This window comes from Gorilla gorilla, chromosome 1, assembly GCF_029281585.2.
Source record: "Gorilla gorilla gorilla isolate KB3781 chromosome 1, NHGRI_mGorGor1-v2.1_pri, whole genome shotgun sequence".
Lineage (NCBI taxonomy): Eukaryota > Metazoa > Chordata > Mammalia > Primates > Hominidae > Gorilla > Gorilla gorilla.
In genome coordinates this window covers 102040163-102054372 of record NC_073224.2, presented here as the reverse complement: position 1 = coordinate 102054372, position 14210 = coordinate 102040163, and the positions used below count along the sequence as shown (strand labels likewise).

General features: G+C 45.6%; 1 protein-coding gene across 6 annotated transcripts in view; it reads right to left on the bottom strand.

The window, feature by feature from the left end:
* The window catches only part of KCNN3 (potassium calcium-activated channel subfamily N member 3), a 172963-nt gene that overhangs the window by 64847 nt on the left and 93906 nt on the right, over window positions 1-14210 (bottom strand). For 5 of the 6 annotated variants that reach the window (XR_010129493.1, XM_055360651.2, XM_019023215.4 and 2 more), the window contains exon 3: window positions 9736-10154. Coding sequence is in view for 4 of the 6 variants with exons in the window: in XM_055360651.2 (XP_055216626.2) it covers window positions 9736-10154 (419 nt within the window). In the remaining 2 variants the exon portion in view is untranslated. Of the gene's footprint in view, window positions 1-5368; window positions 6426-9735; window positions 10155-14210 lie in introns of those variants that run through there. The other variant, XM_055360673.2, reaches the window with a different exon arrangement.

Genomic DNA, 14210 nt, shown 5'->3' with positions numbered 1-14210 from the left:
TTGTTAAATTGTTTTCCAGAAAGATGGTCTAATTTCCTTCTTGCCCTCAGCGTAAGACAACCCCATCCCCGCCCACGGCCAACAATAAGAAGATTCTCCAGCACTGAGTTATATTTATTTAAAATTTTGTCAACTCCAGAGGGGAAAAAGTAATTCTCCTTGTAGTTATAATTTGCAGTTCTTTGATTAGCGGGACTGAATATGTGTTGTGTGTTTTATTTTATTGGCTTTTTGTATTTCTTCCTTTGTAGTTGGCCTTATCTTCAGCCTATTTTTTTCACTGGGGAGATAAGTTCTTCTGATTAGTTTCTAAGACTGCTTTGTATAATAGGGATATTTACCTCTTGTCATGTTTGCTGCAAATACTTTTTCTAGCATAACATTTGCTCTTTAAATAAGTTCATATTTTTTGAAGGACTGAAATCTAAAATTGTGTGTATGATGTAATCAAACACACCAGTTTTTTCCTTCATGTTTCTTCTGAGATTTTATGCTTAACAGTTCTTTCTCCTCTCAGGGCTGATTAAATATTCGCTTTGTTTTCTGGAGCTTGCTCATGGTTTCTTCTTTTACATCTGACTTTTTAATCCACCTGGAATTTATTTTGGTGGCTGGTGAGAGCTAGGGTTCCAATTTGATTTTTCATCCAAGCTTCCAATTTCCCCATTACCATTTATTGAATAATCTATTGCTTCCCAGTTGGTTTTCTTTCTCATATATTGGGTTCTAACATAGTAGGGTTTATTTCAGTGTTTTCCATTAGGTTTCATTGATCTGTCATTATTGATTTTTCAGTAATGGCAGAGGGACTTAATTACTTTCAGTTTTATAATACATTTTAATATCTAGTAGAGAAAGCCCCCTCAATGGTCTTCTCTTTCAAAAAAAGTTAAGCTATTCTCACTTATTTATTAAAACATCCTAAGAATCAGTAGTTATTCTCCATTAAAATTTCTAATTTTGTGTTTTCTTTTTTCTCAATTAAATTTATATTTTAGAAGTTGGTACCTTTTGGATTTATAAATTATGTTTTTCTGGTTTTTAAATTCATTAATTCCTATCTTTGCCTTTGTTATAAATTTAATCTTCCCTCCTGAGGTTTGTTTTGTTCTTCTAATGTATTCAGTTATTTTCTCTGTTCATTTTTTTCTGTTTTTGTTATTAAAAATGGGGTCTCCCTATGTTGCCCAGGCTGAGGCAGTGGCTATCCACAGGCACAATCATAGTCCACTACTGGCTCGAACTCCTAGGCTCAAGTGATCGTCCCACCTCAGCCTCCCAAATAGCTGGGGCTATCAGTGCACACCATTGTGCCTGAAAAACTTTAAGGATGTTTTTCATCTGAGTACACCTTTGGTCACATCCTGAGTTTTTACATACAGGGTCGTCATTGTTGTAATTTTCTAATAGCCTTTAATGATAGTTTTGAATTCTCTGTTGTAATTGAGGAGATTGCTTTAAAAGTCCCACCAAAAAGTTGTCCTTTAATTGGAGTTTCATAGGCTTGTGGTCAGAGAATACAGCCCGAGCAACTTTTCTGATGTTTTGAAATGTGTGACCAAGAAGTTGATCAGTTTTTTAAAGTGTTCCCTGGATGCTTAAAAAGAAGATGTTTGTTTATAGGCTACAAAGTGCTCAATTAATTTAAACATTTAAAAATTCAGATTATCAATCTCATTTTTTGTATAAAATTCACAGTTTTACTGTATATAGCACTTTTATCCATATTAAATGGTTCTTTTGGACAATTTAATGATTTCTGTTTTGAATTAATTTTGGTTTAAAATGAGAATTTCTATTCATTTGCCATCTGATTTGTACTTACCTAATAAATCTTTGCTCTTCATTTATTTTTGGGTCCTTCTGTTCTAGGTACTTCTTTTCTAAATTGCATGCAATTAAATTTTGCTTTTAAATCTCATCTAAGAGACATTTACTTTTAACAAGGAGGTAAACACAATTATGTTGATTGTTATAAATTTTAAGTTTGTTTTTCTCTGATCTTCTTTCATACTTTGTATTGAAATTCTTCCTTCCTGCTTCCTTTATTTTTTCTGTCTTAGCTATGTGGGCTCTGATGTGGCATGGGAGGTATATGTTTTCAGGGTAGGGAAAAGGCTCTCAGGCTGGTGTTGGAGTCTCAAGTCTGCTGGCTCTGTGGCCTGAGGCACATCGCTCAACCTCTCTGTGTCTCAACATCCTCATATACAGAATGCAGATACAATCTCATAGAACTATGGTATGGATTAAGTGAAACAATATATGGCTGATGCTACTGTTATTCTTGTTATACTCATAAAATTTTGCCTGTGTTTCCTTTAGGTTTTAAAAAAAATATTTCTCTGATTGCTAAAAATGAGTAATAGGGCTTTATTTTAAAATTCTCCTCTACATAGGACAACGCATCTGGCATACTTTTACTAATCCCTTCTAGCCTTCTCCTCTCAAATTTTTAATCTGAGGATTTGCAACCCTCTAATTATTATTGAATTATTGCTTTAATTTCATACATCTACTCTTTCCAGAATCTACTTTTTCTTTGACATTAGAATTTGGAGTTTTGCAACCATGCGTAAGTTTAGTCTTGATTTCATGTTTGCCTGTGTGAACCAATGTCTACCTTTCTTTACAACATTTCATTATTAAGATCTTAATTGTGATTCAGTCTTTGGTCAACTGGCAAACGAGTTCCCCCCAAAAGTGTAGGTGGTTTACCTTCTGAGCCCAGAAAACTCCAAGAATGACTTTTGTTCCCCTTTGGTTGCCTCATTCAAATGACAGGGTGGATCCAAATTTAAAATGCTGTGGAACTGTTCTAATGACTCTGAATTTAGGGTTCCTAAGGGAGAGTCAGCTCTGGGATGCCTGTGTGCCTCTAGGATTGTTTCACCTTATGATTCAATAAATTTTCCAGAAAAAGAATGTATTGGGGTATGTCTAGGGGTGGCTCCTCCTGTCCCCCACATTCTAAATGGAAAAGAGGAATCCGTTTCGATCTGCCTACTCTGATCTACCATCCCCACACACAACATCCCCTTACCTAGGCCAATTCTGAAAATGTTTACTTTGTGTATATTTCTGATTATGCTTTTATCCAAATTATTATCATTTCTTCCTCTGAAATAACTCTAATTCTTAGATTTCACCTGTATCCTATAGCCTCCAGTTCTGTCCTATTCATCCTTTCTCTTATCTCTTCTGCATTCTGAGAGAGCTTTAAATTTTTTAAGTTTGTCTCCACATTCCACATTTTTAAAAATGTAGTGCCATCAATGTGGATTTTCATTTTGCTAAAACAATTTTAGTTTTCTGGAACTCTGTGCTTATGTGAACCAGATACATTTTCATTTCACATCTGCCCACTCTTCTCTATCATAAGGATCATATATATTCTGGCACCCTATTAGAGATGCCCAAGACTCTTCTTTCTTTTTCCTTTTTTTTTTTTTTTGAGACAGGGTCTCACTCTGTCGCCCAGGCTGGAGTGCAGTGGCGCAATCTCTGCTCGCTTCACTCTTGACCTCCCAGGTTAGGTGATCCCCCCACCTCAGCCTCCTGAGTCTACAGATGCACCACCACTCCCGGCTAATTTTTTTTTTTTCTTTTTTTTTTTTTGGCAGAGATGGGTTTTTGCTGTGTTGGTCAGGCTGGTCTCAAACTCCTGACCTCAAGCGATCCGCCTGCTTTGACCTCCCAAAGTGTTGGGATTACAGGCGTGAGCCACTGTGCCTGGCCACCCAAGACTCTTCTAATGTTGCTTTTTGTTTTTCATAATTAAACATTTTTCAGGAATCTTCAGGATTATTTTCCTCTTCCTTAATGCTGCAGGTTTTTCTCAAAGGCCTCCAGCAGTATCCCTGTCGCCTCCCCACCTTCCCCCTCCCCAGCCATCCATCTCTCGGCCTGGCACCAGCAGGGGATCGCTACAGGCTGCTCTTTCCCTACAGGAGGCTAACTTCTCACTTCTCCAGCTAGAGGGCAGGGTTCCTGGGTCTAGCAGGCTTCATCCCATGTGGTAGGCTACTTTCCTATCCTCTCTAACTAGTCCTCTGATATCATAAACCAGTGGTTTGCAAACTTTTAAAATCATGGGCTCCTACCAATCAAAAATTTTTTGAGCATGCCCTCCTCCATTATACATATATTTATTATAAATTACAGACATGTATTGCTCTCTATCCATTTATTAAATACTAGCCAGGCTTTATATATATATATATATATATATATGTAGAAGTTCTGATCATTTCTTCCAATAGTCCCATGGATCACTGTGCGTGTGCCCCACATTGGAGGTTATAACTCAAACCAAAGCAGTCCATGAGGAACCACAGTGCCTGGCCCCACTGTTCCCAGGCTCTGCTCAGTTCTGCTCAGCCTACAGGGTTTAGCTTGCAGGCTTCCATCAACCCCATGTAGGGTGCTTCATCCCTGTAATGACCACTTTCCTACTGTTTTGTTTTGGGGTTTTTTTTGTTTTTTTGTTTTTTGAGATGGAGTCTCGCTCTGTCACCCAGGCTGGAGTGCAGTGGCGTGATCTCGGCTCACTGCAAGCTCTGCCTCCCGGGTTCACGCCATTCTCCTGTCCCAGCCTCCCGAGTAGCTGGGACTACAGGTGTGTGCCACCACGCCCGGCTAATTTTTTTGTATTTTTAGTAGAGACGGGGGTTTCACCGTGTTAGCCAGGATGGTCTCGATCTCCTGACCTCGTGATCCGCCCGCCTCGGCCTCCCAAAGTGCTGGGATTACAGGCGTGAGCCACCGAGCCTGGCCATTCCTACTGTTTTCTTGGAGTGGAAGTACCCCTTCTTGGAGAGGGTAGGAGGTTGTGGGAAGGAGATGGGAGGAGGAGGGAGCTGTGGTCTTGCTTCCTGCTGCTGGCAAGTGCAGGCCTGGTTGTCTGAGGCAGGGGCAGAAGAGAGTACAGCAAAGAAGCCTCTTTTTTTATCTCCTTACAATGGGAGTTGGTGGCTCTCTTAATGAGAGAAAGAACGGGCCACAAATTGTTTTTCTCCTGCTTTAGGAGCCAGATCTCCAGAATAAAATTTCTCATTAAAATATCAGTATGCCAAAAGTTAACCAGCAAAATAAAAAACCTGTTGACAGACTGGAAGGCCTGGGACACTGAGACAGCCTGTTGCAGAATTTGGAGTCTCAGGAGGGACCAAAGTGAAGGGTCCAAAGGGTCCGAAGGGAATCCACTCAAGAGGACAGTAAGGTCATTTATAAAGCATGGCTGTGACAGCAAGGCTCACCCCACTTCATCAATGTTATGGGAGGCCTTGTTGCTCCTCCCAAGGAGATAAACATACGAAGGTGAGCTGGCAGGCCACTGCTCAAGGCACGCTAGGAAGGCTGGCTCTCCAACCTGCTGCTGCAGTGACGACCCGGGGCCTCAGATGGTCTCTCCACCAGTAAAGCTGCTTGGCACTTGATGGTGTAAAATCAGGAGGTTCCTCCCTGAGGGAGGTGGGCAGGCAGCCAGGAGAATCCCAGAGAATGCAGAGTGCCACAACTGTCAGGCCTCGGAACCCATGATGTAATGCCTCTCTGGGGGCCAAGGAAAACAAGCCCACTGTTGTCACTGCCCTCCCAGCAACCAGGCGCTGCCCTCCCCATGGCACGGCTGTTCTGCGTAATTATGATCCCACTTTCTCTCCTTGGGAGGAGGAAATATGAAAAACCTTTGTTGTCACATAAAAACCAACCCAAGATATGAGAACTGTCTTTTAAAATACATCTTGCTGTAGAGAGATTTCCATAGCAACTTCAGAAGTGTGTGTATACAACTAGAGATAAGTCCAGGCTGATGAAAGCTACCTGGAATGTGAACAGGCTCTGGGCATCAGCAGCTGTGGATTTTTCTAGAACCTGTCATGCTGCTGTGTGACCCTGGGCAAGTCACTTACCCTCTCTGATGCCTAAGGTGATAGAATCATCATTAGATCAGGCTGAGAGAGATCAAGGCATCTTGTCCACACTACCCTGGTCTGATGCTTCAGTTCCCCAAAGCTTCCCCTGCTTCCAGCTTCTGTCCAGTCTCTGGCTGAATAAGTCCTGGCTGAAGGCCTCTGCCAATCTTACTTATTATTTGACACTGGGAAACACAATGATCATTTAAGCTTGATTCTAAAAATAGTGCTTAGTCTTGGTAAGAGAAGTGCTTTGCCTGTTTAGGAAACAATATATTAACAGGGCAGATTCCTGGGAAACAGTCTGTGAGATGCTAAGATTTGGGGGTGGGAGTTTTACTGGGGGTGGGAGTTTTACTGGGGCTGCTCTCAGGATCAATACCTCTGGGGTATAGAGGAAGTTCCCGGATGCAGTGGTAACAGAGGACTTAGGCGATCCCTCAGGGACCCTGGAGCCTGGCTGAGTGTCCTACTAGAAGCAAACGGGGTTAGGCCTTTGAACTCCCACACTGACAAATCCCCTCGGGAGCTTTCTGCCCCCAGGCAAGGGGCTTGACCTGAAGAGAGGGACTCAGTCACAACCTCAGCTAAGGGAAGGAGAGCCCGGGTCCTGGAGGGGGCATCTGGGTGAAGCAACATGTCATCCACTACATGGATGTGTTTGAATTGGACATGAAGGCAGCCCAGGAGGCTAGTATGATAACATGGTCAAGACCATAGGCAGCAGAGGCAGAGAAAACAGCAAGACTGGGATTCACATGTCAGTCTCAGTGGCCTTAAGACTCTGAGATTGGGAAAGTTGCCAGTAGAGTAGAGGCCAAGATTTCCTCGTATGTGCAGGATTCAGCCTGGGTTGGTGACACACACATGAAGTTCAGAGTCAGAAACCAGTTCAGATTTTGGCTCCATGCTTACCATTAATAGCTCTGTGACCTCGGGCCAGTTACTTTCTATCAGTTTCCTCAACTCTCCCATGAGCCTTCATGTCCAATTCAAACACATCCATGTAGTGGGTGACATGTTGCTTCACCCAGATGCCCCTCCAGGACCCGGGCTCTCCTTCCCTCAGGCAAGGTACCTCTCTCATAGATCTATTGTGAGGGCAAGTTGGGATGACATATGGATTTTACACAGAACTAGCACAGGGGTGCAACAATAACATCCACCATGCTTTAATACACCTCATGTTATACCTAAGTCTTTGGTCAAATGGCCTTTTCGCAAGAGAAGGGAACTTTCAGAGAATTTCCGATTTGCTCATTGTTCCTCTGTGCCTTGGTCTTAGCGGGGGCTTGTGACCCATGTCTGCAGAGAGAGAGAGAGAGACCCAGTGGCCCACCAGGGACCAGACTAACCCAGCCTCAGCTTGGAAGCTATGGAAAGCCATGCAATATCAAATAAGGTGCATCATCTAAGTACTTTGCAAACTACATTCTTTAAAACAAGCTTATTTTCCAGTGAAAAATAGTCACCCCTTCTTGTGATAGGTTCAATAAACTATGAAACTCACTTGCAGGTACTTTGTTGCATGTTCAGCCATCTGAAATACATGCCAGAGAGCATCTGAGGAAGTGAAAGACTTCAAATAGCTTAAAGGGCTACGCAAATTCAATTACTATGTTAATAGACAACATGGCTTCCATCATTTAGAAAGGAAAACAGGAAGAGTATAGGCCCATGTATGGTACAAGTTGGGCTGTTCTAATTATAAGGAGGCAGCACAAAATTCCCAAGAGTTATCAAGGGATCTGCACTATTATTATTAACTTTCACCATCATTGGATTGCAGTACATAGTGCATATATACACCTTGTTTGACTCTAACAATAAATCCTGTGTCCAGCTTTCAGATAAGAAAATTGAGGTCCAGAGAGGTGAAGCGACCAGCACAATATTGCTCAGCTAACAGTACCATGAGGAGTTTGGGGTCAGAACCCAAGCACATGCTTTCTCCATTGGGGGAAGAGGGTCTGCTTACCGGAGAAGGCTCATGAAGCCCTGTGCAGTGTGGTCCCACTCAGAGCAGATGTTGCAATGTCAGCTGCTGAGTAATGGCGAGGTTCTGAATAGGTGAGCATGGTGTGTCCCTGGGGCTCTGTGTGTGAGAAAGGTCTTCCAACACTGCACTGGCTCTCAGAGCCTGAACCTGCATCCTGGAGCCTGAACCCTTGTTCTCCGGCAGCAGAATGCCCTCTCAGTTTGACCGTGTGTCTGCTGGCCAAAACGCTGAAAGAAATGTCTGCAAACAGAATGTCTCAAAAATAGGTAGGAGATACGTTTCAAGGCACCCATGTAGGGTGTGTTAAGGCTAACTCCTCTCCAGACTTCTTTGTCTTGTTTGATCTCTGCTAGGACACTGGTGCATGGAAGATTTGGCAATATAATTGTATGTGTTGACAAATTAAGGGAGACTACCAGGATTTGTGTAAATTACACAGGATGCTTCACCATACCTCCCAACATAATAGAAATAATCTATCTCAAGCAAACATAGCTTCATTCTATCTCAAGTGATCCTCATTTTAAAATGAGGAAACCGTAGCCCAGAGAGGTTAAGTAACTTGCCCTAGGTCTCACAGCTACTTAGGAGCAGAATCACGGTTTCTAACCTAGATTTAGAGTCCACATGTCAAATAGATTAAAATGAATATCCAGGGCTGGGTGCAGTGGCTCACGCCTGTAATCCCAGAATTTTGGGAGGCCAAGGTAGGAGGATCACTTGAAGCCAGGAGTTCAAGACCAGCCTGGCCAAAATGGTGAAACCCCATCTCTACTAAAAACACAAAGATTAGCCTGGTATGGTGGCGCATGCCTGTAATCTCAGCTACATGGGAGGCTGAGGCAGGAGAATTGCTTGAACACAAGAGGCAGAGGTTGCAGTGAGCAGAGACTATGCCACTGCACTCCAGCCTGGGCGAGAGAGCGAGACTCCATCTCAGATAAATAAATAAATAAATAAAATGAAAATCCAGGACCCCTTGCAAGGAGAAGAGTCATTAAAGGCAGCTCGAGGGTGGTGGAAGGAGGTGGCTTCAGTCCTGCCCTTGAGCCTTGTTGATGGCTGTTCCAAGGAGTTGGCATTTTGTCCTACAGCCCTGGATCTCTGTCAGGCCACATCTCCCTTCTATCCCATGAGTAGCTTCTCTGAATGACTCCCAACCACCAGCCTCCTAAAACAATGTTTCCCAAAGTATGTTCCATCAGTACAGTGCTTCTCAAACTAAGGTGCATATGAATCACCAGGTGACCTTGTTAAATGCAAATTCTGATTCATTCATTCTGGGCTAAGGCCTGAGATTCTGGGAATTCTAACAAGTTCCCAGTGATGCCAATGCTGCTGGTCTGTGAACCAAACTTTGAGTAGCAAGGTACCAATAGTGCTTTATAATAAAAAGGATTTGCGGGCAAATACAATTAAGAAAGGCTGAACCAAACAAAAATAAATGGTTTCATTACTTCAGGACTTCTCAGAGCCTTTAAAATGCTAATAAGCATTATTAATACCCAAGAGGAATAAATTGCAATGTGTTATATGTGAGTTACTGATGTAACCAGAATGCTTTGATATATTGGTTTGCAAAGAAGGAACAGAAAATCAGGAAAATTCTGTGCCTTTTTCCCACCTTACCTTGGTTCCAATGCTGCAATTCTAGCTCATACTCAACCCCAACTCAGCACTCCCCTCTTTCCCATTGTCTCCTTTCAGGTGTCTAGGTACATGCCTGTCTCCTCCATCAGACCACATACTTCCTGGCACCCCTACTCCTCCTCCCTTCCCTGTCCCAGCACAGGCTCTGTACTCAGAAAGCCCCATGTGGAATACCTTTCACAGACACGGACGGTCCAGGCAGCAATGATCCACAGAGAGATGCTGAACACGAGCAGCACAGTGCCAGGGCAGATGGTCATGAGTGTCTTCATGACAAAGCGGGTGTTGAAGTTGATCTTGTTGAGGGCCCCGATGCTGCGGGACGAGGCATCGGTGAAGAGCTTGCTGTGCAGCAGCATGACTCGGGCGATCAGGTACAGGCGCAGGAACATGGGGATAGACAGGATGATGTCCACATCGGCCTCCGCCCGGGAGGGTGTGTAGGAGAAGGCCAGGCGTGCCGTCCAGAAGAACTTGTACTCGCCAGGAATGGGGTGGATGGCGCACACCAGCATCTCCAGGCTGATGTAGAGGATGCGCTCGTAGGTCATGGCTATCCGCCAGTCATCCGCGCCATTGTCAATCACAAAGAGCTGGTGGGAGCAGAAAGTCCATTAGTGTGGCCAGGACCAGGAAGCCCAAGCAGGGTCCAGGCAGGACAGGTGGGGCAGGCTGGGGCAGGCTGCTGGGCTCAGGTCAGCCTGACCACGTCAGCATGCTCTTTAGGGGCCTTGCTATGTGGCAAGAGCCCTGGATGCGGGGGAGAGCTGGATTCAGTCTACCTGGGAAGCCCTGGCTAAGACACTCTGACTCTCTTGGCCTCACTTTCCTCCTCTGCAAATCGCTTCCTGAGATATAGTGATTTATAATAAGAAATAATATATTTGGTCTTTATCCTGGTTTAGGCACAGTTCCCAAAACCCTCGGAATTTCCAAAGTGATAAGTGTCATTTGTATGCTAATAAGATGACTAGTGGCTGGGGTCGGGGTGGGGATCCAGGGTGGCCTCAGGATGGCGCTGGTTGCCAGGGGAACCAATCTGGTGATGAGAGGGTTGGAACTTTCAGCCCCACCCCACCACCTCCTAGGAAGGAAGAGGGGCCCGAAGGTTGAGTTGATCACCAATGGCCAATGATGTCATCAATTATGTCTGTGTAATGAAACCTCCATAAAATCCCAAAAAGACAGTGTTTTGTTTTGTTTTTTTAACTTTTATTTTAGGTTCAGGGGTACATGTGCAGGTTTGCTATATAGGTAAACTCGTGTTACAGAGATTTGTTGTGCAGATGATTTCGTCACCCAGGTACTATTGGGTACAGTACCCAATAGTTATTTTTTCTGATCGTCTCCCTCCCACTCTCCACCCTCAGTGTCTGTCGTTCCCCTCTTTGTATTTCGATGAGCTTCCAGATAGCTGCACACATGGAGGTCCCTGGACACGTGGAGTGTTGCGTGCCCAGAGAGGGTATGGAAGCTCCACCCCTTCCCATGCGCCCTGCTCCCATATGGCTGCTCATCTGAATCCTTTGTAAGGTCCTTTATAATAAACCAGTAAATGTGTTTCCCTGAGTTATGTGAGCTGCTCTAGAAAATTAATGAAAACCTGAGAAGGGCGTCCTGGGAATCCCTGATTTATAGCCACTTGGTCAGAGGCTCAGATAAAACAACCTGGGGCTGGTGACTAGCATCAGAAGTCGGGTAAATGTGGTGGGACTGAGCCCTCAACCTGTGGGAGCCAACACTAACTCCAGGCGGACAATCAGGCTTGAGTTATATTGCAGGACACTCAGCCAGTGTCCGTTGGAGAATTGCTTGGTGTGTGGGAACCACCCCCTCCTTTTTGCTGACCACAAGTGTTCTATGTTGAGCCACTTCCCAAGGTCCCTTCCAGCACACAGGTGCCAAATTGGCTGTTTCACGATGGTGAGAAAGATCAACTCATTTATATTAGAAACACATCCCTGAGCCCCTGCCAGACCTGAGCTGAGCCCTGTAAGGGGATGTAAAGATGAAAAAGTCATGTCTCCTGCATGAGTGAACTCACAAGGGCTGGCACAGATTCCTTCTCCCCACTCAGAGAAGGGGGCAGCAAGGGTTTGCTGGCAGCACTGTGCTCTCAGACAGTGCAGTGAAGTGTTCACGGCACGGACTCTAGAGCCAGATTGCCTGATCCTAACACTACTGGCTCTGTGATCCCGGGCAAGTTACCGAACCACCCTGTGCCTCAGTTACCTCATCTGGGGATGATGATAATAACTGCTGCATAGAGGTCACTGTGAGGCTGCAGTGGGTTCGTATATGCAACATGCATGGAATCCTGCCTAGCACCCAGCACACTATGTAACTATTAGCTATTCTTATTTGTAGCATTATTAATGGATCTGGTCTCGGTCTTTCTGTAAAATGACAGTTGGGCTCAGTGATATCTAAGCTTCCTTCTAGCCCTAAACTTTCACGAAGATGCTTCCTGCTGTCACCTCATGAGGATGGCTGTTCTCACAAGAACTGACTGAGCACCTGCTGTGTGTCCAGCCTTTGTCTTCCGGTAAGTCCCACTGTGGAGTCCCACCATATTTGATGACTGTGAAAGGGACTTCACATCCTTCCCCTCTGGGGCCTCAGTCTTCATCTGAGACTGAAATGAGAAGCCTCTAAGGTCTCATCCAGCTCTGATGATTTGATTCTTGGAGGGTGAGGCCTGAGATCCGGGCATATGTTCGGTGTGGGCCTCCTGTGCAGGCACCTCACTTCTGGGAGGTAGTGGAATGTTTATCATCACACTATGCCCTCTCTTTACTGGGTCCTTGGCCCTCCAGCAGATCTGGCTGTTGCCTGTCCCAGCTCATCCACGAACACATCCCACTCAAGACTCCAGCCTCATATGCTGCCTGCTCCACCAACAGCCACAGAGAGCTGCTGCTCTCCAAAACTGGTTATGATTGCCTTTAAGGAGGAACTAGCAGGGTCCTGTGGCCTAACATGAGCTCAGGATGAAGGGTACCAGCATCAGCACCTCCTGGCCGGGAGAGCAGGCCATGCATGCATCCTGGGAAGGCCTGAGCTGCAAGGCCGGAGGAAACTAGGCTGGGTTAGGAGAAATTAATGTTGGGGCCAGGGTTGGGTGGAGGTTTTATTTAACCTGGAAATACACCCTCAGCACAGAAAGAGTAACAGAGAGACTGGATCAGCGTGGATTTGCGGGGGCTGGCTGAAAGCCGAGTGAAGCCTTCCTTTCCTCCCTTGCACAGGGAGATCAGGGAATGAGGAGCCCTTTATTCTGTCCACCCAACTGTCTCCTTGATTGTCTGGGCCAAAGGAAGCTTCTGCTCTGCTTCAAAGTTAGTCACCAAGCAGCTTTCTCACTCCACTTTGCTGCCTTCCTTACAGTTCAGCAAGAACTGAGGACCCAGGAGAGGACCTATGGTACCAGGCCTGGTGTGGTGTGGGCGGGCGATGCTTGCCTTGCTTTTAGCATCTACCTGTGATATGTTTCTGCAGCAAGGGGAACATTCCAGGCAATTCATGGGCCCTGAGAGGCACAGACAGGGGAGGCAGCACTAGGAGGCAAGTCTCTTACCTTGCCGAGCCTCAGTTTCTCTTTATCCCTGCTCCGTACCCTTACAGAGCCATAATGGAGAGCAGAGGAGACAATGGATTGAAAGGGTTTAATAAACTACAAAGGATCATTTGTTCATTCATTCATTCATTCAACAAAAATGTGTTGATGGCCCTCTGAGCAGCCAGCCCCCCACCCCCCCACCCATGAGGATCCTGAAGGGAAACTACAGGGCACTATGGGAGCAACTGGCTGAGAGGCTCACCTGGTGGCTCTAATCAGGGAGCTGTCATCTCTGAACAGGAGACAGTACCCAGCACAGCACCAGCTGGAGACTCACCCTCCTCCTTCCCCAGTGCAGCTGAGCCTGGGTTTTTCCAGACATAGGTTTTCCCCAGCAATTAGAAAGCCCTAATGGCTGCTCAAAGGGTTCCCTCTGCTTCTAACTGCCGCCCGACAGGCCAAGCCATGGCAACATGACTGCCTGGCCAAACTCTTCAAATACAAAATTAAAACCATCTACTCTGTAATAAAGAATCGCATCTGGTTACTATAGTAACTGGGTTCACTCTGGGCAGGAATGGAAGCAACGAGTAACAGATTCCTTTGATTGCGTGATGAGGAGTGGGATTGTAAGCGGGATTGTAAGAGCTGAAGGGGAGAATGCACCGGCAGCTCTGCCCAGCGAGACGGGAGGGTGCTGGTCCCCAGCTGCCTCTCAGGTGCCCCGCCTTGGTTGTGGCTTGCTGGTGCAGGGAAGGTGGGGGCCACATGGGGTAGTGGAGCTGGAGGTGGGAGAGCTAGCCTGAAGTCCCCCACATCCAGGTATTAGCCATGTGATCTCAGGCCGTGCGTGACTTCTCCGAGCTTGTTTCCACATCTCCAACAGGGGAACACTGACCTTGGCCCTGCCTGCCTCCTGGGGTTAGTGTTAGGATCCAATAATACAGATAAAAAGTTGGACAGTGCTTTACTAACTGCTCTAAAAATGTGAGGGATTATTAAGCTGGCTGGCCTGGGGGCACTCGTAAACAGTGTGTGTAAAGAGGGGGTGTTTTGAGTAGGGGGTGGGGGAGAGTTTTCAGGCTGCAGG